Raw genomic sequence first — 27,452 nt, 5'->3', positions numbered from 1 at the left:
GGGGTGGCTTAAGAATGTTTACAGCACGTGTACAGTGATATAAGTTAAAACTTAAGTCACACTATAATGAATTCAGCTTGCAGTACACAAGAATTAAAAAGAAAAGAAATTCAAGACCAATGTGAAGATTACGGGGGGGGGGGGGGGGTCAGTGAACATGTACTCGTGATACTGTTAATCGGTCATTAGATTAGACTGTCTAGACAACAGTAAATATTTTCATCCTGATTTAACTGTTTACATATACATAAATAACCAAATTTAATTAATAACTTTACAAGCAATTTTTATTAAAAACAAATTTTAACCAATTCCTTGCTATCAGAAAATACGCGATGTGGTATGTTTTAAAAGAGGTATGACTTTTTAGGTTGGACGTAATTTTAGGTGTACTGTAAATCATAAAAACAATGAGAGAGAGAGAGAGAGAGAGAGAGAGAGAGAGAGAGAATGTCGGCAGCGGGCGGCAGCACAATATGAAATTTAAACAGGTACATATAACATAAAGCATCTGAAGATTTGGAAAAAACTAAATTCACAATAGATAACATTGATAGTTCGGAAACTAATTCATAAAAATATCTGCTGGAACATAACACTTCCATTATCTTGCCGAATCCTTCGTTAAATTGCTCGAATCTATCGCGCATCATTTAGATATTTACTGATATAATAATACTTACATATAGTATCTGAATCAACAGCGGTCCACTGTGTGATATGTCACAGAAATATTCGTAGAAGTTTACGAAGTGGAATCATTTTGTTTCAGTTCGATGTGCAAAATGGAGGATTTAAGTTGATGCCAATGACAGCTAGACTGAATCCGTGATCAACAAATCTGTCAATACCTTGAAGCCTATCAATCATACATGAAATGGCCGTCTAATCTAGTTAACATAGTGGGAGGGCTAATCAAAAATACGTACACAGTCGGTATACATCGCATTAATTTATGCACAGACATTAATTTGATTGATATCTGATGCTATTAAAACAATCACGAGATGATGTGTTCATATTTTAGTTGACAAGTCTAGGACACTTATGGATAAACAATGACACAAAGGGTTCCACAAAACGATTCTTGTTGACCTCGTATCCTCGTTCACGACTTAAGGGTTATATAGTTTGACTCCGTTAGGGTTATATAGTTTGACTCCGTTAGGGTTATATAGTTTGACTCCGTTTCTTTATGACTCTCTGTTCTACTCCTTTGCTTGTTTTTAAGAAAGACATTGAAACAGATGAAAATGCATTAATCATCTTTTACGTAAAACAAAAACAAAATCCAATACAATCTTTTATAAGTTTTAATACTTAAATTATGATAATTTCCCAGGAAAATGAAACCGTGGCTCTATATTTCTAAGCTCAGACTTGGAATGTAATAGCGTAGTAGTTAGAGATCGAATGGGTGAAAGTGTCTGTCGGCGATGGATTTCGGGGGATTTCCACAATTTCAAATTTGCCGCCACATTCCTGAGTCGCAATCTGAAAGTATAATTTGATTAGATTTTCGATACTGTCTTCTCAACTCCATTAATTACCTTTGGAAATTCATCGCCAGTTTTGCGTACGGTTTTATTGCATGAGCCATAGGTTTCCGACGATGCTTTTAATATGAGAAGTAAATGAAAATTCCAAAATTGAAAATTGATTAAATGTTCACATCACATAAATTAACAACATCAAACGATTTTTCATATATATCGCACTGCATCTGAAAGAATATTCCTTTTAAAAAATTGGGGTGGGGGGGGGTCATCTTATGGCGAGAATGATAATGAAAACAAGTGAAAAGCTGTCAATGTGACAGCAAACCGGGTTTTCTTTTATGTGAACTGTATCCATAATCTATGTCAACCCGTATCCAGTGAAATGGAGTACTCTATTTGCAACATTTTGCCAAAAAATGACTAAGTTCAAAAGCTAGTATTTTTTCATAAATAATCAGAAATCAAAATCCTAGCAATATGCACACCTCTGATATATGTACAATTAATCTGCAAGAATCTGGAATCTGGAAGAACAACTTCCTATCTTGAGAACTGTAGGAGGAGTTATCCGTACAATAAGGGTACTCTATATGCAATATTTTGCCTAAAAAAGACTTAGTTCAAAAGCTAGTTTTTTTTCATAAATAATCAGAAATCAAAATTCTAGAAATATGCACACCTCTGATATATGTACAATTGATCTGCAAAAGATCAACTTCCTATCTTGAGAACTGTAGGAGGAGTTATCCGTACAATGAGGGTACCCTATATGCAATATTTTGCCAAAAAATGACTAAGTTCAAAAGCTGGTATTTTTTCGATAAATAATCAGAAATCAAAATCCTAGCAATATGCACACCTCTGATATATGTACAATTGATCTGCAAAAGATCAACTTCCTATCTTGAGAACTGTAGGAGGAGTTATCCGTACAATGAGGGTACCCTATATGCAATATTTTGCCAAAAAATGACTAAGTTCAAAAGCTGGTGTTTTTTCGATAAATTATCGGAAATCAAAATCCTAGCAATATGCACACCTCTAATATATGTACAATTGATCTGCAAAAGAACAACTTCCTATCTTGAGAACTGAAGAAGGAGTTATCCGTACAATGAGGGTACCCTTTTGGCAGCCGCCCACCCACCCGCCCGCCTGCCCGCCATTTTCACCATTTTAATAACCGGATTTTTCCGTTGAAAAACCCGGTTAAAAAAAACCCAGAAAAATATGAAACGATATTAATCCCTTTGTGATTCTCTATTTACAGAATGATGGAAGATATGAGGATAGATTCCCCCAAGAAAAAAATGAAAAAATCATAGCTTCCGAAGGCATCGCCTGAGATTTATTTTTTTAGGGGGGGGGGGGGGTGGTTGGTAACTGCAGGCCTAGGCTATAGCTGCTGGTCTAAAAAAAAATCGGACGGACGACCTGGGAGCTACAGTGACGTCCATAGTAAAAAAAAAACACTCTGCAGTTTACGGTGCAGGTGCGCTAGTTTTGGTCTGATTAACCTTATCCCCGAACACATTCTATACAAACATTTAATTCCAAAAAAATCCTCGGACATTTTACTACAGATATGAAGTGAAGTGGTGCAGTTTGTTTACATGTAAAAAAGGTGAGTCTCGATCTTGACGTGAATTTTAAATCCTTCAATTTCCGAGGTGGGTTAGCGTGTTTAAGAGAACGTTTGAGACAAGTAAAGTACCGATATCAATATAGTAGTAAATTGACTAAAGAATTTTATGGTTTTTATTTTTTCCACAGAATTTGTGTGAAAATAAGGTTATTCAGTCCAAAATTAGCACAATTATTTATGCGCCGTAAATAGTATTTTTTTTTTTACTGTGGGAGGTATTTTAGCTTCCGAATTTTTTTTTTCAAACCGGGAGCTACAGACCTGCAGCTGGGGGGGGGGGGGGTGTAAATCTTCATATTTCCCGAACATTCATGAGATAATTTTGCATACAATTAGAACCATTTTAACAAGGCCTTGGACTTTCAGTATAGGATGTAACTGCACTTAATTAAATTGTACTCAATTAAGTGATATAGGTCTGCTGACATTATTTTATGTAGTTGTACTCACTTCAACCGACGAGTTTGACTTTCTGTAACTGATGTAACTGTACTGAATTTCACAGATGTAACTTTACTCAATTTAACTGTAGTCACTGAACTGATATAGGTCAGCCGACATTATTTTATGTAGTTGTTCTAAATTGAACCGATGTAGTTTGACTCACTTTAACTGATGTTACTGTACTCAATTTAACTGATATAGGTCTGGTAACATTACTGTATGTAGTTATGACCGATGTAGTTGTACTTACATGTATGTATAGTGCACTCACCTTAACAGATGTAGCGGTACACCCGACATATACTCCCGCCAGACCGTCTGAAGGGTATCCTCCATTCCTGAAGGTCGCCACCGCACTGTAGAGGTTACTGGTTACGTCACAGAAATCACTGACCTGTAACAGGTGTCACCACGTGAGCATGGACTGTATTACAACATTCCTTGTCCACTTCATCCAAGAAGATGTTTATCTCTTTTATAGGTTAACAAGTATGCTAGATTATATGAGTCATATACTTGTAATTAAAGAAAAACTAAGATGCCATTAGTTTATTATGAATAATTTCCTTTTAAACTGCCTTTGGTAAAATCTAATTTCTTATATCAAGAAGAAATAAATGATTGTACCTTGACTAGAATTTTATTCACAAGAATAAACAAGAGGCCAATAGGCCTTAACGGTCACCTGAGTAGCATATAACCCATAGTGGCATACACAAACTTGTCGAGGAGTCTCATATATTCATTTAATTGGGTTTCATTCTGGAGTAGAAAAATTATAAATTTGTAATGACGACCACCTCCCTGCCTGAAATCTTTCAAAAAGAACTATGAAACCTATTATTTTGGCGAAAAACTTAAAGATCTGGTCTACAAAATTATGAATTCAGTTTTCCTTTCAGGTGTGTGGGAGTAAAGAAGATAATTTTTTAACATTATATGCATTAACACCTATACATCCATTATGGCCTTGCCCTAGAGTCAAAACTCATACTCCAGGGGACATGAAATTTAAAATCTTGGTAGAGGACTTCCTGGTAAACATAATTATGAAGTCATTTTTTCATACAGATGTGTGAAAACAGAGAAGAAATACAGGGGCCATGAATTTCACAATTTAGGTCGAGGAGTAAGTGGACATCATAACCATGTTTTCAGTTTTTTGCCCACATGTTTGGGAGTAAAGAAGAAAATTTTTTAAGATTTAATACATTTTTAATATATGGCCATATTGGCCCCACCCTAGAGCCTGAACCTCTGACCCAGGGGCCATGAATGTCACAATTTTGGTTAAGGGCTTCATTTACATCATAATCAAGCATTTAGGTTTCAACAAATATATCTGGGAGTAGACAAGAAGGTTTACTAAGATTTAATACATTTTTACTATATGGCCATATTGGCCCCACCCTAGAGCCTGAACCCCTGACACAGGGGTCATGAATTTCACAATTTTGGTAGAGGGCTTCTTGGATATTATAATCATGCATTTAGTTTTTAACAAATGTATATGGGAGTAAAGAAGAAGATTTTCTAAGATTTAATACATTTTTACTATATGGCCATATTGGCCCCACCCTAGAACCAGAACCCCTGACCCAGGGGCCATGAATTTCACAATCTTGGTAGAGGGCTTCATGGACATCATAACAAAGCAACTAGTTTTTTCCTCACATGTGTGGGAGTAGAGAAGATGATTTTTGAAAATTTGGCTTTTTTTGCATATTTGACCCCACTTGTGGTGCCTCGGCGGTGGTAGAGCCACGAATTTCACAATTTAGATTCTTCTTACCATAGAAATGCCTCACACCAAAAATGGTAATTAGCCTTGTAGTTTTTAAGAAGAAGTTCAAAATGTAAAATTGTTAACGCACGTCGCACGACGACGGACGAAAACGGATAGCAATAGGTCGCCTGAGTTTACTCAGGTGACCTAAAAAGTAATATGAATGTCTAAGGAGAAAATTGTGGAGAATAGATCATAAAAATCAATTTTGCCAATTCATTGTAGGTAAGATTTAAAAATTTTTGTTTACCAACATTATTTATCATTTTCCCTGGATTAAGAAATACATAAAGATGTAACGACAGTCAATAATTTGTTAATGAAGCTGTTCTTAAATTCAATGCAATCAATTTTTTTTAAATTCATGATCAACACCAACATGATACTAAGTAGTTTAAATAGGCTACAGTGCTACATTTAATTGTTATAAAAACACATGATATGAAAAAATGAAATTGAGATTTCACAATTTTCAGTTTAAACTTAATTAAACGTTCTTTTCAGACAAAAGGTTAAATTTGTATTGTTTGACATTTCTTTTCAAAGAAAAAGTTTGTTTTAGATGTTTTAAAATGTGTGTACTTTACTCCCAGGTCGCCAGCTCTGTGATGTTACGTTAAACCCACAAAGGTCAGTTGTTATAAGGTCAGAAGCTGACCTTTGACCTGAACAATCTTGCCCTATCTGCGGATACATCTGTTGGAACTCTGCCAGGGCTTCCACAGTTTTTATTTTTGAACAATGATGCATCGGACCTACAAGAAAAGTATAGTTAAACGAACATTTTGCTATATTAGCCGACAAAACACACACTAAATTTAAGGACCGTTTTACAATATTTGACCCAATGATTAATCAGATTGTTCACCGAATGGTTAACTAAAAGGCATGCTCTCGAGTACAAATTACAGTCACTTATTAAAGGGTGGTGATGGGCATAGTAGAACCATTTTAACATGGCCTTGGACTTTCAGTAGGATGTTGCGTCAAAACAAGTTAATATTGACGCTGGTTTCAAGCAAAATAAACACCGATTACCTCAACTTTAAAGCTTGACAAATCGTGTTGATTTCAAAGAGTCATCATGACTGAATGGCCAGCAATGAAAAAAAACCAGGCCTCAACACAATGCTCTTTGCCACAACTACCCAATGTCCAAGCTCTTGTTAAAACGGTTCTATATGTAGCAGAGACTAGACCACTTAGTCACATTACTGGATAACGCATACAGACGTCTAATGGATTCTCTATCTTTCTGTCTATACGTTTGCATGCGTTCGTTTTGCCCATTCTTTATTCGCGGCGAATATACTCAGTAATCAATATTGAAGAGAGCTCAGAAAATGTTCAAAATTTTTCACAGACGCCATTTGACGAGAAATTCTTATAAGTTCGGTAGATTTGCTTTTGAATGCTTTGTACGGAACTTCAGTGCTCGACCACTGCATCTGTTCAAGTTAAACACCGGACTAAATAACTGTGAGGCAACCGATTCCTACAACCACTATTTTTTTTTGGAAATCCCTTATAAGCATTTTGTCGCCGTTTTTTTTCCGTAAGACATCCGGTTGCAATACAGTATCTAATGAGGTAAAAAGTGAAATACTGAATTTAATATTTTATTTTATATGAATCACCATATCGCAATCTTTTTGTGATCTTAAGTACGATGGCAGTTTGTCATGTACTCTGACAAGTGTTTATGTTGTTGAAATAATTTCTTTCAATCATATCAATTTACAGTGTGTAGAAAAACATATAATTAATTGAGACGAGCTTTATATTAACAGGCCCATAGAGAAATGCTATTCATTTCAATATTGATTATTTTTTATGTTCAGTAGCACACATACTGTACCTGGGATGGAGGTGGAGGACGTTGGCGTCTTTGTAGTAGTCGTGGAGATTACTGTAAGAACAGTACATGTATATATAATATCTAATTTTTCAACACTCTTACCTTAAGGTGAGTTGTTATTGAAGTGTAATATAAGTCTTAGCATTCTTTAATAACACATGTTCCATACATGTGTGCATTCAACAAGGACAACTAAGAGAAAATGATTGTTTAGTTACCTTGATGGCAAGAACATGGATCTCCGCGATTGTGCAAAGACGCTGTAGGAAAGAAATACTTATTCATATGCTAGATATATCCAAGTATATATTTAAAGGTACTTGATACAAATTTGGAGTTTAAAATTTATAATGAAAATTGTTCTTAAAGATAAAAGTTTTCTATACAATATAATATATTTATATTTATACTGTTACAAGTTTATCAACAATTAAAAATAATTTATTGTGGTAGCTACACGTTTCCTAAAAATACATTTAAAGTATGAGCTTCCCGTACTGAGGACCGTTTCCTTGTCTATGAGATCAGATCTCTAAATACTGTGGAATCATTAGATTTCGTGGTCGCTCAATTTTCGTGGAATTCGTCGGTACCTCTCATCCACAAATTAATGTCCTCCACGAATTAATAAATTATGGCAATAAAGTCAAATTTCCTGTAGGTATACGAGAAATCCACAAAAATTGGACCCCACGGATTTTAATGATTCCATAGTATTTGATATACGTACAATTCAGAACCTAAGGTTATTTCTTACTAAATCAAAGCCGTCAGTTTGACATATTTGAACGCCATAGCCATGATTACTAATATCTTGAGTTAACAATTGTCCGGGGCTACTAGAGAGAAAGTAAAAACTGCCAGGCGGACAGACGGACCCGGACAATTGTGCGCGAGCTTTCAGATCAATGTGGCTAAATAATCCTGGCGTGATAAGAAAGGCTGTATAATGGAAACTAAAATACGAACTGAAAGAATCATTTAAAATGTTACCTTTGAGTGCTATAATTGGATGCATGACACTTTCAGTCGATATTTGATGCTTTTTAAACTATTACCACAAACTGTTTTTCAACTATTCTTACATGTACATAAGTACCATTTCATATTTTGATGAATCAAAAACTAATTAAAATAACCAAATGAATAATAAATTGAAAAGAAAAAAAATACACAAAAAAATAAACCAATAATGCTTTTTGCAGTTTGAAGGTATTGTATAATAGTTGCTACTCGGTCCAGTTTTATATCAATTTTAGGTACGCTTTCTAAACGACGGTTTTGCTAAGTATTTGTATAATAATAAGCATTACAGTAGTTTTCCCGGTAAATTATGCAGAAACGACATAAAAGGGTATCGCGTTATTTCGCTGCATATTAAAATTCTCCCCTGACGTCGAAGTGAGTATGATTGTAACAACGATAACGACTCAAACACCGCTATGGATAGAGGTCTTAATGTTTTCGCAAATCAAAACCAATCATATGTAAATTTTGAAGTTTGCTTTGTTTACATTCTATGCATTACATGCGGATTGAATAAACCCTATCGTTCGGGGTACGAAATTAAACGGTTTCCTTTTCTGAACATTCCCAAAATGCATTTTGCATTGTTTGATGTGTTGCCCATCAAATATTTCTAACTTTGAAAGGAGATTGAATTTTCTGGTGTTAATAGGCAAAATTTTATAACTTTCTAATAATTTAATTTGGATGGAAAATTATATGACACTGAAGTAGCCAAAAGATCGGAAATGAGAGTATTATTGGTGTATAATAATTATCGTACCTAATAAATGGTTCACTAGATTATCAACACATCGATCATTTCTGTGGTCCAAGTGGTCCAACAGGATTTTCAGATCCTTCCAAACTAAAAAAGAAAAACAATGTGAATAGAATAAGAGAAATTAAGGTGTAAATCTAACGACAGGAAAACACTGCTGAAGTGTAAAAAACTAATAAGGTAAAAAAAATTTAAAACATTTTTCCTATTTACTTCAATGTTAAACTTTTATTCCCTCTTTTGGCCCCAGTATCGGAATTCACTACTTTACCAATTTAGATTCTACAATAGCCATGGATGCTTGCAAAGTAATTCCACAACTGATGCACTGTAGTTCTTGAGAAGATTTTCAAACAATTTCCGTATATATTTCTACGTTAACTTTAAACCCATTCTAGGGCCCCAATATTGTAGTCTGGAGGTCACGGCTTCTTCACAAATTGAGGATGTTCACATAGTTATTTCACAAGCATTAACATTGTAGTTCTTCAGAAGAGTTTTAAAAAATTTCCCTATATATTTTATCTATGAACCTATTACGTGGCGCTCTCTCCCGCACGGACTAATACTGGACCAACCTTGAGCTTATTTTCTTGTTGTTGGACCCCGCCTTATGAAACCTCCAACAAGCCAACACGTTTTAGTTTTCAGACTTCTATATAAACTTTACATGAAATATACTTTTACGTGAGTTTAGTATGCTTCAGAACCGAAGGTCTGATTCCAACAGACCATAATTTACAATTTAAAATCCTATATAGTTATTAATGGAATAACATAATGAAGGATTAACATGATATGTACAGAAGTAAGAACATAAATTATAAACAGCTATTGAGTAACTCATGACATTTTAGCAGCAAGTACATAAAAGGATTAATAAGATGAAAGAAGTGTGAATAAACATAAAAAAGTCAATTAAAAGATTAGCTGTTCATCACTGATTGTGCCTCAGTGAGAATAAGGCTGCACGGAATTTAAAACGTTTTTTAAAAAGTTGTCGTAATAGAGGATTTTTTTTTTAGCAATTTACACAAAGTCCGAAAAAGTTAATTTACACAATAAATAAGAATAGTCTGAAAGATTGAATTTCACACCGTGACAAACCCCTTCTGAGGCCCCAGTAATGATCCGGCTGTCATGGCTTTTTCAATTTAGAATTTTCACAACTGTAACATTATGGTTCTTGAGAAGAACATTTTTAAACAATCATATATCCTACATGTTTCAATGTAAAACTTTGAACTCCGTTTTGGTCCGGGGTCACTAGTTTTACAATTTAGAATCTTCACTATGTAGGAAATCTTTTGTGTAAATATTGGCATTTCTGGTGTAGTGATTCTTGAAACTGTTTCTCATTTATCTCCCTTTTAAAAAGGGTTAAGCCCTTTATTTTAACAATTTAGAACCCCCTCTTATAAGAATGCTTTTTACCAAGATAAGTTAAACTTGGACCAGTGGCTTTATAAAAGAAGTGAAAAGTTAACAGACGGACGGATGGACAGACGGACGACGGACAATGGGTGATCAGAAACCTTCAGTTCAAGTGAGCTATAAACAAAATAATGAATTTGACCAAAGTCGTGACCATACTTCTTGAAAGCTCAAATCTGATATATTACGAGCATTTTCAAATTATCCTAACTAATTTAAAAGATGTAGCTTACTTGTAATAAATAAAATATGACTATTTTAAAAATAAAAAAGTTCAATCAGATATTAGATATAAGTTTTATTTACATATAAATGAATATCTAGAAAACTATTACCCGACATATGGCTGTGACAGTTCTGAGTCACATGGTGATGATGCGTATTTTGCAGATGGTAAAATGTTCCTAAAATCAGAAGTAAGAATATAAAACGTTTCTTCCATGAATTGAAATATCAGAGGCAAAACCAATAGAAAATTGGTTATAGTTACCACTAAACACATGGTCCTTTAGGCAATTGTCAACTGAAAAGAAAGACGTGTAGTTTAGATGGATTGTTTTTAGTAAACATGAGAAAACGTAATCATATATATATATATATATATATATATATATATATATATATATATATATATATATATATATATATATATATATATATAACACGACACGAACAATTGATATTTGACAATATCAATTGTTCATGTCGTTAGCCATTTTTAATGTTTTATATATTCAGTTTACTGGCTTATTAGATCCGAGACTTTAAAGATGCCTAGTGTTGTTGAATCTTTTCAGTGCTTTACATAGAAAGCCGACTAAAACTTTCATAAACTAAAAGTTTCATAAATATCTTAATATCTGGCCTTGTGTTGTTTTTGATCATTTACTTCTTATGTGGATTATCTTAACTCATTTTTAATTTACATCGATAGATTTACACCCATATGAAATTTTTATGAATCATTTCTTATTTCTGATTAACGATTATTTATCATCATTATTCTATTTTACAAAATAACCAACGGTTTAGCAACACAATACTTGTAAGATTTTTCTTGATGCAGGAATTAGAAATTCATCAACTTTAGTCTATTTTTAAATCAAAACTTAAAAAAAACTAAATATATATTCAAAACTTGCAAACACTACAGTTTTGGCTTAAGGAAAGAAATTATTTTTTTTATATTAGTTACGGAATAAAGCTAATAATTTAAATGGTCGCTTATTTAAGGATTTTTAATCGAAGATAGTCAATGTTCATACTGTTGGTCTGAATCTGAAGTAAATATGCATTTCTCCCGAATGTCCAAGATAGACCCAACAAAGAGGTGGACCTTTTAAGCAACATAATGACATTAGTATGCCTTTTCATATTTTAAAACTATATTCTTCATGGTAATTCTGACTATTCATACTACTTGAATTGTAATTTTTTTTCTTTATGTTCACAGTATTATAAAAGCTTCTAAGCGTTTTTGACTTTCTAAAGATACGCTACTTAAACTTATTAAGTTATTATTATAATATATTTAGCTATCTATTATTTCGCTTCTTTTACATACTGTTCTTTTCAAATGGCTGGATCATGAAAACTCAATTCTTATGTTTGTATTTTTGTTAGTATTTATGAGGTGGTGCGTTTGTAAAGTAAGAGTGAATATTATAAAGCATAAATGTTAACTAACAAATTATCTTTCAATTTATGCATAAAAAAGTCAAGATCATTATTCAAAATTCTATAATCCTTTGTTATACTACATTTTATAGATTTTTTATTCTAACCACTGCTTGACTTTGTATTTTGAAAAGGGTTTACATAGGCAGAGTCTGTTGCCCAATCCTTTTGAATTATCAATTAAATATGTCTAAATTAAATCAATTTAAAAAAATGAGAATAAACAAAATATAATAAGTCATACTCTTATTTTGAAGACAACTTGTCAATATTTTTTTCCCAACACATATTCACATCCTTAAAAAAAAATTCGAGTCTCGTCGACAAAGTGACAAATACTGCGGCACCTCGAACTTTATAATTTGAAAGGTTCTTTTGTTATGAAACAAAAAGAAGACAACGTTAAGAATTCTTTGATTTTACAACCTAGATGAATGAAATATTACCAATATCATGATGCAGCCAGTGGAATTGGAGATCAAATCTTTTCGTGCAAGCACATTTGCTGTCTGTTCCATGCGGATAAATGTCTATTAAAAAACAACCTCAGTTTTAGAATGTGAAAACAATATGACTAATGAATCTCACAATTAACATTTATCAATTATTGCAGACTGCATCCTGTTACTTTGTCTATGTATGTTCGCTTTTGTGCTTTGTAAACAAAGATCATAGATTGCAGGAAACCTTATCTGTGTTAAAATGTAAAACAAATCGATTCAATCAACGTCTTTTATTTGTAAATATGATAATATTTCAAATTTAAATTCATTATTTATATTTCAAATTCAAATTAACAATAAAGAATCTATTCACATGAAAGCTTATTTGATAGCTGTTTAAAGGTCCTGAATAAACAGTTTCTGCACGCTTTCAATTCATCTTTGCATCAGCAACATAATCTCTACGGTCATTAATTAAGCGTGATCATATAAAAAATTGAAGCCAATTGAAGTCAATTTTCCAGGCGTTGCCAGAGATGTAAGCGTACGACTTCTGACCTTTGTGCCTGACCTTTGACTAAATCTCAGTTTTCTTTTCATTTTTGTTCATCAAGCAATCAATAAAGGCTGACATAACTTGGCTTAACGGACACAAATGTGTTCGCTTACCAAATCAGAATACGCCTAAATCGAGCCAAGGAATGATCGACAGTCGCCTTGAAATTCCTAATTAACCTTTCAAACCATCAGTCGCTTTCAGAGATATGACTGAGACGTTAGTTCTCATCTACATTTTTTGACAAAGCATGTCATCAAATACTGCACTTGCCAAAGACACATATGCTGAAAAAAGAAATTAATTACTCAATTGTGCGACTTTCAATCGAAGTTCAACAATAATTCAATCATGTTTACTACAATAAAAAATTAGTAGTCTTTTGCTTGGTTGAAAAATATCATCCTTAAGTCTTGCATTTCACTTAATCGAAAAAAAGGAAAATTATATCACTAGATTATTATTTGCCTTGACGTTACACCTTCTATATAACTTTCAAATTATCTGACCACTGAAAGATTTGGTGTGAGAAAATGAAAATGACCTCTTTTGTCAAATAACCTTGTGTGTGAAATAAAATGCAGATAGCCCAACTGGCACTGTTGTTCCGATCCGAATATGAACTCAATTTAATCATTAATTGGACATCATAGATTTCGGATCCTTCTCTGGTAGCAGGTTAATTTTGAATTGTTAACAATATATATTACCTGCCATGTGATTAATGACGTCAGCTTGGGACATACCACTCGGTAAATGATTATGAAGGAACGACCATACTAAAACAAAATAATTTCAAAGTCACCACAGCAATAACAGGAACCAACTCAAAAGAAAGTAACACACTAAAAAGATATATTAGCAGAGTCTTATAAATTTAACTAAACTACAAATATCACGGAGGTTTTGTCTTATTATTGATATGTCAAATTATTTTAAAAAAAAAAAAGAGTTTAATCCTGGCCTACCTGTGTGCTCACTAAGACATACTCCCGTCTCGTATGCATGGTAAACTGAAAATAAAACATTCTACATAATTAAAGAATAAGTTAATCGTCAAAGTCTTATAGATAATGTAACCAGAGAGAGAGAGAGAGAGAGAGAGAGAGAGAGAGAGAGAGAGAGAGAGAGATATGCGGCTATCGAGTGATCCATATAATAAGACTTACGCTCTGTCGAAGAGTAATGGTGTCCGTGCATTTGGACAGTTGTAGGACTAGGACTGATTGTACCTTGATGGGCCATAAAGGAAACATGTAGTCTATGTTTTCCTTGGATAAAGATTTTCTTTACACCTCATACCATTGTCGGCATAATTTTTGTTGTAAGAGCATTATTTATAGAAGAATTAATAAGAAAAAGAATGCTTTTTGAATGTCAGAAAAGTTTAGTTGTTGTCATTAACGTGAAGGTTTAAAGGATTTACTTTGAGACCCGGCGGACTGGGATTGGCATTTATTATGGCACGGTGGTTCCCCATGGTGTTTGAAGGAAACTAAGGAATAACACATCAATGTCACTTATACATAGTATAAACAAAAAGATTTATTACACCAATCATTTAAACCCACGACAGTACAAATATCAATTTATTTTTGGAGGCATTACCTACCATACATGTGACGTATGAAGTCCCTAAAGCAGATACTGCTAGAGTGCAAGAGATCATGAAGACTGTCCCATACTGTAATACAATTCTTTCAGCGAGCGATCAAGAGAGATAATATAAATGTCTGCAAATAAGTCATTAAGGTTTATGAAACTTAATAATTCTATCAGGAAAAATGAAAAATGAGTTACATAATTTAGAACTTGTATTAAAAATAACAGTTGGCAATTTCTAAGCTAACTTAAATATTACTTTAAAACACAATAAATTACAGCTTGTAATAAAATTTATAGAGGTGAATATTTTTCTGAATTTTCGAAAATGTTCGCTTCTTACAGATATGTGTTTTTTAAAGTGACATTTAATACTGCAGATTTTAAACGCAGGACAATGAAGTAAAGTATTTTCTTTTTTGACTTTGTAAACTTTGTGAGGATATTTTCAAATACGTCTTATGTGTATTTATTAAGATAATGCCTTTGTTAAAAGTCGTGCTTTTGATTTGAGAATATCGCTGACAGAGTTCACTTTGCAAGATGATATGTTATTGTAAAACTAATCACGACTTTAAAAAAAAGACTCTTAAATTTCTTACATTGTTTATCGCGATAATTAGAACCATATGAGCTATTACTTATACTTAGAATGAGTTATGGAACTATATAATTCATAGAAAGCCCATCGTTTGACTTTTAATTATTATTAGTTGCATGATGCAGACGTTGTTTACGTATATGTACATATACATTTGTTACTTTTAATATATATTCCCGTCGTATACGACTTTGTAAAGATGTGGATTTCTTACTTTGAGCGTTGGCCTGGCAGTGGACATTTTGAGGAGATGAGTAACCCGTATCATGTGGCTGGTGAGTTAGAAATAGGTTCACGGCATCTATATTATTTAGAATAAAAATTGTTACTTAAATATAATAATTTTTTGAATTGAAAAAAAGTTAAATATAAATAAATCGATAAAAATAATGTGCATAAATTTGTACAATATTTGAATCTTGCAAAGAAGTTAACGTGAAAAATACAAGGATGATTTCAATTGCTTCACTCACGCCGGTACACGCTGTTCTTAATACAATCGTGGTAGTGTCCATCTATTGATCAAACAATCCGGTATGGTTAACAAAGTAAAGATGAAGCATAGTTGGGTGCATTTCAAAGTGGAACAATCATAAAATGCAAAAATAATATACAAATTTCATAATCATCAAAATGTCATTATAAAACTTTCAACATTTATAATACACTCATTTAGACTAAAATAAAATATCGCTTTATGGATATTCGATAGTAACACTAAAAACTAAACGATGCTTACTATCAATCGAAACAAAGTCAAAACGGAAGCCATGGGATGCAGCACATGTGCATTTTTCCGAATGAAGACCTGGGTAAAATGTAAAGGGCAAGAACATGTTGAACAGATAAATTTGTTTTATACTCATAACGGTATGATGTAAAATAAAATGTTAATTTTTTCCACTTTCCAGTTGCACAACACAACATTACTATAATTACGAAAAAATATATAAATATTTCTGTATCCTTTTTATTGTATAGCTATTTTATCATTTCATACACTGTTTTAACTATAGTCTGTCCCCAGTTATTGCTTCCATCAGCTTTTGATGATTTGTACTAAAAATACACATACATGTGAAAGAAATACAATTGAAATCGATGAAAAGGAATATATCCAAGATATCTTCATTGAACAATTATCCCTTTTCACTCATAAAATTTCACAGGAACGAAAACAATTTTCTTACGGAGATTTGTAATGGGAAATGTGTAATCTTTTTTCCATTCGGAATACACTCGGAATGCATCGCGCAATTTTTTAACATTATCATCCGGGCTTCTTAATGGCTGATGCAAAATCTCCGTAGACTTTCAATTTATGGATGTGTATTGAAACCTGAAGCGGTAGAGGGGGCGTTTCAAAACAAAAAATCTGGACATTTTTCATATTAGTGGATGAACGTAGTTTGAGCACAAAGGTATTTACTATTATTGAAATATCAAGCAAAAAGTGGTGGAAGCAAAAACTGGGGACAGAGTAGAGTAATATTTTCCTGATGATTGCTTTTGATTGTAAATTTTAGGTAAACAAAAATTAGAAATACTAAATCTAATTTGACCGAGAACATAACTTTGTGAAACAACTATGCAATAAATCTATTGCAATGCCTAAACATTTTTACTATCGATTGTTATAAACAAATGGTCAATATTGCCCTAATGTATTTATGCAAGTATTGTTGAAAACATTGTAGCATGAAGTGACCTGTCCAAGATCACATAAATGCATTGATACATCTGAAAAAGTTTAAACAATGAAAAGCACATTGATAATTGCAATTATAGAAAACCATCGGACAGGCCTGGATACCTCAAAGGACTATATATGGTATGGGCCTAAAATGGCCCTCTTAAATGACTATCAGCATTTTACTGTAATTTTTTGTTTTATTTGTACAGATATATATGTAATGTTTTTACTTAATGTTCATTTTGATTCAAGTGTCCACAATTTAGAAATATGGCATTGTAAAGACAACCTTTTCCCGCCATTTTCGCTTTTTTAAAAGCACAAACAGCTTTTTTCAAACAGTTTTTCTCTCAGAAAACATAGAGCGCATGCTTGAACAAACAAAATATTTTAATAAGAGATATATCTAGTTAAGACTAATAAGTGACAAAAAATTTTCCTTGTTTAAGCATGCGGTCTATTTTTCCCATTCGTAAAAATTTGAGAAAAATGTCAAATTTTTACTGATTTTGATTGAATTATAGAAATAGCGTCACTTCTGGCGTCATATACTGCAAGTGAGTGCAAATAAATCAAATAATTATGTGAAAAATATATTTTATATCAACTTTTTAAAAAAATAACGTTACATTTTATTGTACCCGAAACAATTTAAAAAATGGCGAATTATTGGGGGCAAATTTAACTCATATCATATATTGTTCTTTTCAAAATTGGAAATACGTTGGCTCAGAAAAATGGACTTCTGACCGAATATAAAAAAATTCTTCTAAAGTGTGCTATCCAGCAACATATCAGATGTATAGCAGACTTATTAAATTTACAGAAACCATATAGAAAGCAGTGTAAACAAATCAATATACTGTACAGTTTCTTAGATTTTTTTTTTACTTGAAAGCGAAGTCTTTTACTTACTTGATATTTGTTGTATTAGCAATTGTAGACATGGATAGCGGTGTACACGCATTCTTTCCAAATCCACAAGCACTGATGACGAAAATGGTAGTTAAAGATATTAAACATATAAATAAATGTAAATTTATTGAAGTAAAAGCCCACAAACATTACACATATGTTTGTGAACACATAAACATCTTAATTACTCATTTTTCCGAATGTCCGAAAGTAAGGAAGGAATCTTTTTTTATGTTGCTGACAATATAAAATTAAATATATGTTTTCTCTATTACCGGAATATGATGTACTGCATCTTTGGCTCTGTGCACGTTCGTAAAGTGCTGAAAATGATAAACATGAAATTATATTATAAAGCCTTTTTATTTGATAGTTATTACTAACGTAAGAAAATAAAAGACAGCAACCATTTGCTCTAAAAATCAGATACAGTGTTACACAAATTAATTACAAATCGACCATTTTTTAATGAACTTCTTGACACTTACTTCGGTAATCATCAGCATTAGTCATGCAAAAATGATGATCAACCTCACGAGCAGATAAGCGGGGATCTTTCTCAACTTGTATTTCTTGAAAGTCACTTTCTAAAATCAATTTTGAATTGAAGAAAGAAAGTAGAAAAATTACAGGCGACATTTTGTTTATATGTTCTTACAAAAGAAAATCTTTCTACCAAATATAAATGTAGGATTACTATCTTTCTTGTACTTGAAAAGATTTTACCAACAGAACTGTTTGTGTTATGTGACTGAGGATAAATTACTTTATCACACACTCCTACCTAATGAATACGAAAGTGACAATAGACTTAGGACCAAAAAGGCGCACCAGGCCACTACAAAAAAAAAAGAAATTTGACATCAATTATAAGTTTAACGTTTCAATCAAAAGATTTGATAAAGTTATCTTCTAGTATGTTATTCTATTTTGCAAAGCTATCATAATTCTTTTAAGTCAATAGTCATACCCCCTCTCTCTCTCTCTCTCTCTCTCTCTCTCTCTCTCTCTCTCTCTCTCTCTCTCTCTCTCTCTCTCTCTCTCTCTCTCTCTCTCTCTCTCTCTCTCATGGATATGTTGTTAGCATGATGTTTTTTTTAAAAAAAAATTGAAATAAAAAATTAATGAAAAATAAATGCTGTAAACTGTTATTTATGTTGGCGGTTGATTTTTTTTTATTTATATGGTCCAATAATGCTTGTGTATATTTTCCCATTGGGATGAGGTATTTTACGTGGTTTAATTCTTACCGCGTAACTAGTGTAATTCTCTAATGCGTAAATAACCACTTAGCAGCTAAATTGATAGTTTTTGCTGCAAAGTCATCAACTTGCAGACACTTTAGCTTTATGTTTTCAATAAAGTAAATGATAAAATTATCCTAGACATTGTTTGATTTGCAAGATTGACACGTAATACAACCACTCAAAAAAGATAAAGCTATCAACAATTTTGTTTAAAAAGTAATTGTCTCTCCTATTTTGCAATGGAATACACAATAGTTTAATCACACTGCCAACATTTTGTATATATTGATTTCTTGCCTGCTTGATTAAAGAAAAAGATAATCCAATAATGAAGATGTAAAATATAAAAACTTAATACTCTTACATAAAATAATTATACTTTAAATATAGACAAACACACCTTAAAACAAACTTGAAAAAGTACAAAAAAAATTACAAACAAATATTTAATCATGGTTTACCACATATATATTCTACTTACTTTCCTCTGTCAATATGACCTGTGAAAAAGATCAGAACATGTGTTATCAGTGCTTCTAATGCTATATGTTAGATAACACTTCAGGTCACAAACTTAACAAGGACTGAAGGTTTCACATTCAATGAGAGAGAGACCCACTTAATGCATTAATTTTATAATTCTGCTTTCTTTTACATTGATACAGTGGAGGGTTATTTGTTTCTAGGGCCATAATTGACAATTATTGCCTTCGAAACACTTTTCTGCAAGTCCTATATATCTTTATTTATAGGTATAATGTTTCATTATATATACACGTTTGTTGTGCATAGTCGTTACTTACATTGAATATAAAATCTAACTTTTAAACACTGAAATGGTTGTTTTTCTTTCATTCTTCCGAACTCGGATTCCTACGATATTTTTCTTTTGGTAATATATATATATGAGCCATTTTCAAAATTGGTCCAATTTCCACCAGCAACATTCTAAGAAAATAAATGCCAAGTTCTAACTTTTTGAAAGTTTTATTTTATAAAGGAAACATCAGAGTTGCATTAACAATACTTAAACACAAAGAATTACATTAACAAATACTAAAAAAAACCTTTTATGCACATTGAGTCGACAATTAATGTCCATGGTGTTACCGGGTTAGAAGTCACAATAAAATTTTATTTAACAAAAATTTCAGGTTTGTAGCATGAAATTCTTAACATCTTGATAAAAATTATTTTGCTAATATACAAAAAATTTGGACCATTTCAGAAATATTTTAAACCATGGGGCTATAAATGCTTAGTGTGGTAACATTTGATAATCCTTCAATATGTACCTGTAAAAAAAAATAGTTTTCTCAGCCAATAAATACCAATTTTGCCAACAAACATTTTCATTAGAAAACGGCAGTATATTATTGCAAGTTAAGTGAAATTGTTGAGAGATTTGAAATAAAAATTTAGAGGAAATGTGTAAGTAACACAAGGGAAATCTACATAACACAAAGGACATAAAAAGTAACACAAAGGATAGTTTATACAATTCTCTGAAATAAATAAGAAAATTATTCCTCTTTCCTCCACTTATCATTACAATGGCATTGTTTTTAAAGATAAAAATAAGAGTATTTGGTTTTGGGGAGAAATGACAGAAAATTAGCCTTTATTATACATATTGGAATCTGACAAGGTAACACCAAGGATATAACAGTAACAACACAGACTATTTGTCCAGGTAACAGAATTTATGACAACAATAAAACTGAAATCAAGTCGCTATGCCCATATCATAAATGATACAACCACATAACCTTAAAATATTGGTTAATTAACATGCTTTATGCAACAAATCAGATATCGTAACACTAAAGACAAAAGATAACACAAAGGACATCTAAAAATATAAACCCTGTTTTTAATATGAAACATACATGAAAATACTTAGATTGGTTCATATATTTGTTCATATTCATGTATAAACATGAAGAGTTCCCAATCCTTTTTCATGTTCGGAATTTTGATTTCAGTTGTTTTGTTTTGTTTTGTTAATAGCATTTTTCCACAATGTAGCATCTACATAAAACTTTCTGCCTACAGCATGTGGTTGTGGAATTATTGCCAAAACATCTTCAATACTGTACCAACATTCATCTTTCACAGCTTTTGGCCAGTAAAAAGAACATGACTTAAGGTCCCGCCCAACCCTGTGCATGCATCTAACATATACTTCATCATCATCGCAATCAATAACAACTCCAGGGTAGGGTTCGTTATCATATTGTACTAGTACATAACGGTTAAGAAGATTGTGTGGAATCTTGTCTTCTGTACATGTTGTGATATCCGATATCTTTTCCGTGGTATCCATCCTCTGTTCATCTGGGTTCTTTTGTTGTGCCTCCATCCCTTCACCATCTTTATCTTGTCTCTCTTCTGCTGGATCTGGTATCTGCATTTTTGTAATCTTCTGTTCTGTAGTTGCATTCAACATTGTCTTACCAAGTGTCTCAATCTCATCGGCCTTTTCTGCCGGTCTCGCTTCACGTGAATTTGGGTTCTCTCCATCTGTTTTTTTCTGCTCTTCAGGGGCAATCAAGTCTATGGCTTCCAGTGTCTTAATTGCTTCTTTCTTTTCAGTATCTTTATTTTGTATCTCTTTTAGTTTATCTGCGATCTGACTATCATCTGTATTCTTATGTTCTCTAATTGTATTTATCTCCTGTCTCTCTTCTGGTGTATCTCTGATCAGTTCTGTATTCTTCTGTTCTGTAGTTGCTTTCAACAACGTTTCCTCCAAAGTCTTAACATCTTCTGCATCTTCATACTTTATCTCTTCCAGTGTATCAGTGGTCTGTCCAGCTGTTCCAATTTTCTCATTAGTTGCATTCAATACTGTGGTTTCCAGATTATGAGTTTCTCCTGCATCATTTTCAATGTCTATAGGAAGTAATGCGACAAAGTGGTTTGGAATCCAGTGATTTGTTACCATGTCTGTTCTTGTTGTTGTCCACATAACATAAGTCATGGATGGGCTTCTTGTCTGTCTTGGTATAACCACACGATGAAGGTCTTTTCGAACGTTTGGATTTCCTAAGTTTGGATATACTGAGAAGATCGGTCTGTTCAACACACTGGATAAAGCAAATATCTGCCATATTCCCATGTAAGATTTGTCTTGGGTAATTTTTAAGACTTCCTTTTTGTAAATTTCAGCTATTTCATCTTGTGTTAGCGTAATATCCGCTGCATATTCATCAGAATAAAAAGCACATGTCTTTGCCAAATCTTTATTTGTTGATTCTATGCCCCTTCCGAGATATTCATGGGAAAGATAAAGATCCATATGGAGAACGGCTTCTACTATAATCTTCACCCTGATTTCAGCTGCCCTATCCTCATTTCCGAATGCTATGATACTGCCAGTGTACGGTAAACAATTACCGTCCGCTCTTACTTTTACTGGATATAGAATACAATCCTGGGGAATATCAGTTGGACATATCTGAAGTGCATCCTCATCCACCTGCAAACCTGTACTCATGATTGATGACTGATGCATTGGTATTGTGATATCATCTTTTGGCATTAAGCTTGACAATGATGAACAATTTGTGACTATTTCCTCAAAGGATTTACACTTTCCAAGGCCATTCAAAGCATTTGTAAAAAACTGTTCCCTATCTAGTATTCCTTTGCAGATCTGTGGAGTTTTATGATCTTTCACTCCTAAATCATTCATTTTTGCCTTTCTTGGTCTTTTTAAATGTGTTGTGCTTCCAACATCTGGAGAACATGATGTAGAGTTGCCGGACTGTGATGTAGAAATTTCTTCCACCAATACTTGTTCTGTGCTGTCACAGTCCTGATTACTATCTACATTTCTTTTTTTTCTTTTCTTGTTTGTCTGAGTTTTTAAGTCTTTATCAGTGTCAGCTACTCTTGCAAATTTCCAATCGTGGCCAGTGTGCAAACAACCCTCATCACAAACACAACTGATGTTTCTAAAATAAATTTCTCCCATTCTTGAAGTCTTTATCTGATGCAGCTTGAATGTTCCAGGAACTGTTTTCAAATTTTGGGAAGCTAATATTTCTGACTTCTCAGTAACATCACTTGTGGGAACTTCATATATATATATGGCAGATTCTTTCTCCTTGATGCTTTGAACAAACGACGCAGCATTTGTAATGTCCTTTCCATGCAAGACAAGGTTGTTAGCTGCTCTTTTAAGGGCACCTCCCACCCCATCTGGAACGCCCTTTCCATGTCCACTCTCATGGAAATTCCAAGTAGCCTGTATTCCTCGATCAGACATCTCCTGTGATAATAAGAAAAAATTCCCTTTTTGTCTATACTGAGTACATGGCCCATCACTAAAGAAATGTATGGTTTCTACATCTGGATGCTGGTCTAAAAGTTTGTCCAGCAAAGGGTCAAGAAATGCCCAAATTCCACTGGGATCATGTTGCAAAGAATCTGATACAGCACAAAAGGTTTGAAATTCTGTTTCTGTGTAGTACACACCAGTATGCAACGTAATCTGTCTTTGAGATGCACCAAAATGCATGCCTTGTATTTCTTTGGACAGCTTGCACTGAAAGTTTTCTGAAAAATCTATGTGTATCAGAGCTTCTGTCTTCTTCAGATTTTCTTTAAGGGCTCTGTAATGATTTAGTTGATTGGTAATGTTGTAAATATGGATTTTGAATCTCGGCATTTCTTGACAGAATTTGTCTATCAATGATTCCAATTTGTCTGTGATCTTTTCTCTAACTGTAACTGTTATTTCCTTTGCTTCACCTTTTATCAATCTGCTTTCTTTTTTAGTCTTCCACTGAAAAAATGTTGTCTCTTCATTTCGATCAACCTTCTGTCCAGAGACCTCCATTGCAAGACGCACCTCGTTGCACTTTGAACATCTACCGTACATGCAATTCAAGTCAGTCATATCGCAAGTGAAATTCTTTGCAACATCATGTAGCCGTTTTGAATGTAAAAGCTTGATGTTAAATAGAGCATCAACAAGATACTGCATATTTTCGTGCTGTTTGCAAGCACATGTGTCTCTGTTTGCCTCACTAGGTGGCTGCACCCAAAATGGTCTTAATCTGGAAAATGATGTGTAACTTATTTTTTGTTCTGTATTTTCCAAGAGGAATTTCTCATGGATCTTCTCAATTGTGTCATTCAGTATTCTCTTTTGCCTTTTTTCTCCTTGTCTTGTAATTGTGTCTCTTATTCCAGAGGTTAATCTGCTAATATCATCTCTCTCATAAAATGTTTGTACTTGTTTCCTTAGTCTTGAGGAAAGTGACCCTTTCACTTTGCGGTTCCTTCCCCCTGAGACACAAAATTCTTTAGAAGCTCTTCCAAGTACTTTGTATTTCCTCATAAGTTTCCCTCTCATTATCTCTAGTATGCTCTTCTTTTTTCCTTTACAGAGCTGTCTGTATTTTGCTTTCATTTCTTCATTGAGGGTAAATTGAAAAATCAGGGATCTTTTAACTGAATGTTTCATTCTTCTGCGTTTAGCTCTTGTTCCTCCTCCTTTTTCAGTTGACCAATTTCTGAGAAGTTTTTTGGTTTTAGTTCTTGGTGTATCAGTACCCCCCTTTCTTTTTTGTTCTTGCCGTGTTGCTTTCATTCTTAACTTTGTAATTGTACGTTTCTGCTTTTGTAACTCCTCTCTCAGCTTTGCATTATCTCGATAGCACTTTGCAATTGCTCTTTTCTTTCTCGTAGTACTATGGTGCTCTCTTTGTGAAATGTCCACTGGTGATGATGGAGGGGTCAGTGCCTTTACTTCTTGCTTCTTTTTCTTTCTTCTTTGGTTTTGCTTAATTTTACGCCATTCTTTTCTTTGCTTTCGTTGTTCCCTTGGGGTCATATCTGATATCTTTTTAAGTCTTCCAACTTGTACATCATTTTTATATTTTTCATTTCGCTTTTTCAAATGTTCTTCCCTTCTAGACGGATCCATATCTCGCCTTTCCCTATAGCGCCGCTGTTTTTCTGCGTTTGTTAACGCCATATTGATTCTAAAATACATAAAATACTGTATTAATTCATATTCTGTTAGCTTCCTTTGAGTTACTATTTTCAAACTACTTACATGTACATTTTTTAAGCAAGTTATGAGTTTGTTTTGACTTAAGTTGTACCATCCCATCATTTAAACCGAACATACCATACACTGAACACTACACCTGCATTTGTGCTATTGTCTTTCATTTTCTACCTTTTAATTGTTTGTGTGTCTCTTGAGTAACTTCATTTGTCCATGGTGTTACCATAGATAAGTATCAACTAAATATCCATTCATCAAAGCTATTTTAATGAATAAGCTATATATTTCAACTACCTCAAATAAATAGACTTTATGTTTTACAGCAATATTAAAAAAAGATGAGTATACTCTAAAATCTAAATGTTTTATCGTGTTAATGTCATAAGAGTTACTAAACTTGTCCTTTGTGTTACTTATATTGTTTATTTAATCAATTTGTAAAATTCATAAACATAAAAATTGAAAATAAGCAACACTCAACAATGCACATTATTCCGCATTATTAGTTTGCAATAAACTTGACATAATGGGTTTTATTTCGAATTGATAAATTTGAAGTTTGTTTTAATTTGTCATTGGAGTTACTAATTATGTCCCTGGTGTTACCAAAACATCGAAAACATAGTAATAGCAGATCGCGAACAGCTTTTTTCAATTAATTTTGCATTTTTTACATTCACAGTTATCAGTCAATTAAAAAATATACGGAATAAAAAAACAGATGACTCATAATTGTATTCTGTTTAATACATTTTTCTATATATGTCCATGGAATAATCAAATGTGTCCTTTGAGTAACTTTTCCTGCAGTAACACAATGGACAGTAACACCAGGGAATTATTCTATAAATAGTGGGAAGCATACATAAAATGGCTGACTTGTTGAGATAGAACAGAGTTCACAGATGATATGTATTTTGCTACAAATTTGCTTAATACATCAAAGAAACGATATAATAAATAATTGTCACAGTAGCATGGTAACTCTAAGGACTTCAAAATAAATTACTAATGCAATCAAACTTACCTCAAACCACATATTTTGTTAGCGTTGAGACACACATGTTTTTGGTGCCTGTTTGTGCTTTGGCGGGAACAGGAACTTAAGATGAAAGTTGGTGTTGAAGAGTTCCACAAGGAAAGATAACTATTACACTCAACTTATATGCCTTGGTTACTCCAAGGACACGGCGAAAATAACAAACATTATCATTTAAAAAATCATATTTTACCATTTTTTTAAAATACAACCTATCACAATTTTAGACAGTTTTAAACACAAACTAAACATCAAATGTGTTTTTATACAGCTAAATTAAATTAAATGCATCAATAATAGCAGTTGAATGTATAGTATTGGCGAAATCACAACCAATTTTCTCTCACCAACACATGTTTAATGTCTTTTTTTTCAGTTATTAAATCAATTTTTAATCATTCTTTATCATTTATCTCGTCTTCAGATTGTAGTTTAATTCATTAGATTAACACAATTTGTGATTTTATCACAATATTTACTAGAATTCTTGAATAACATAAATTTGGACAAATTTTGAAAATGACCCATATATATATATACAACGCACAGAGAAACTCACCTATTTGGAGCTCCACTCCGCCCCTGTCGGGGCTTGAACTCACGACCTTTGGAACCCATTCTCCTAGCAATGAGCGGCCACCGCGCTAACCACTGGGCCATCTAGGCAAGACAAAAAACTTGCTTTCGATGACGAAGGGAAACTAGCGCGCTGGTCGCTCACTACACGGTCGTTTGAGATACAGGTGGAATGCAGTTCCACGACAATTTGAGAGGATCGGGACGATACACAAATGGCATAGATATATACATATAATAAGCACAAACATTGCAATAACTCTCAAATTGACATATACCTGCCCATAGTGAATGATAAAGATATACATAAAGCACAGAGAAATTCACAGAGAAAGTACGAGAATTCAATATTCTTAAAAAACACAAACTTCTCTTGGTTTGAACATTTTTCATTCTTAAATTACAATAGGATCGGGCACAAGTTCTGTAAACTCAAAATGTTCTACTTATCTTAATACTGTTTGAGTATTTTGTGGCATGACCTTTAGCTTTAAAAACAGCATTTAATATGGTTGGTAAGGATTCATATAAACCCTGTATACATACCGGAGCAAGAACATTTCAGAAAAGCAGGATAGCATCAACAAGTTCTGTTTTATTTTGATGTTGTGTTGCTCCTTTGTATG

The 27,452-nt window shown here is 33.0% G+C and overlaps 1 protein-coding gene across 3 annotated transcripts; it reads right to left on the bottom strand.

Moving 5' to 3' along the window:
- Positions 1–1,297: 1,297 nt before the first annotated feature.
- LOC105345905 (uncharacterized) lies at positions 1,298–26,824 on the bottom strand. Of its 3 annotated transcripts, XM_066083539.1 has the most exons (23): positions 26,810–26,824; positions 19,668–19,686; positions 18,724–18,777; positions 18,428–18,526; positions 18,215–18,262; positions 17,940–18,011; positions 16,071–16,139; positions 15,805–15,846; positions 15,546–15,632; positions 14,741–14,812; positions 14,555–14,623; positions 14,298–14,360; positions 14,097–14,141; positions 13,839–13,907; positions 12,576–12,659; positions 10,943–10,975; positions 10,788–10,856; positions 9,022–9,105; positions 7,451–7,492; positions 7,233–7,283; positions 5,957–6,129; positions 3,860–3,982; positions 1,298–1,494 (listed from the first exon to the last, which is right to left on the bottom strand). In XM_066083539.1, coding segments are annotated over exons 2-23 (1,569 nt in total). In that variant the 5' UTR covers positions 19,669–19,686; positions 26,810–26,824; the 3' UTR covers positions 1,298–1,374. The 3 variants fall into 3 exon arrangements, 2 of the variants coding, with proteins under 2 accessions (XP_065939611.1, XP_065939610.1); XR_010713763.1 differs by lacking the exon at positions 26,810–26,824 and having other exon boundaries at positions 6,033–6,129; positions 19,668–19,717; XM_066083538.1 differs by lacking the exon at positions 26,810–26,824 and having other exon boundaries at positions 19,668–19,717.
- Between the last annotated feature and the right edge of the window lie 628 nt (positions 26,825–27,452).

This window comes from Magallana gigas, chromosome 5 (assembly GCF_963853765.1).
Source record: "Magallana gigas chromosome 5, xbMagGiga1.1, whole genome shotgun sequence".
Taxonomy (NCBI): domain Eukaryota; kingdom Metazoa; phylum Mollusca; class Bivalvia; order Ostreida; family Ostreidae; genus Magallana; species Magallana gigas.
The sequence above is the reverse complement of the archived record's forward strand: the minus strand, read 5'-3'. Positions and strand labels throughout refer to the sequence as shown.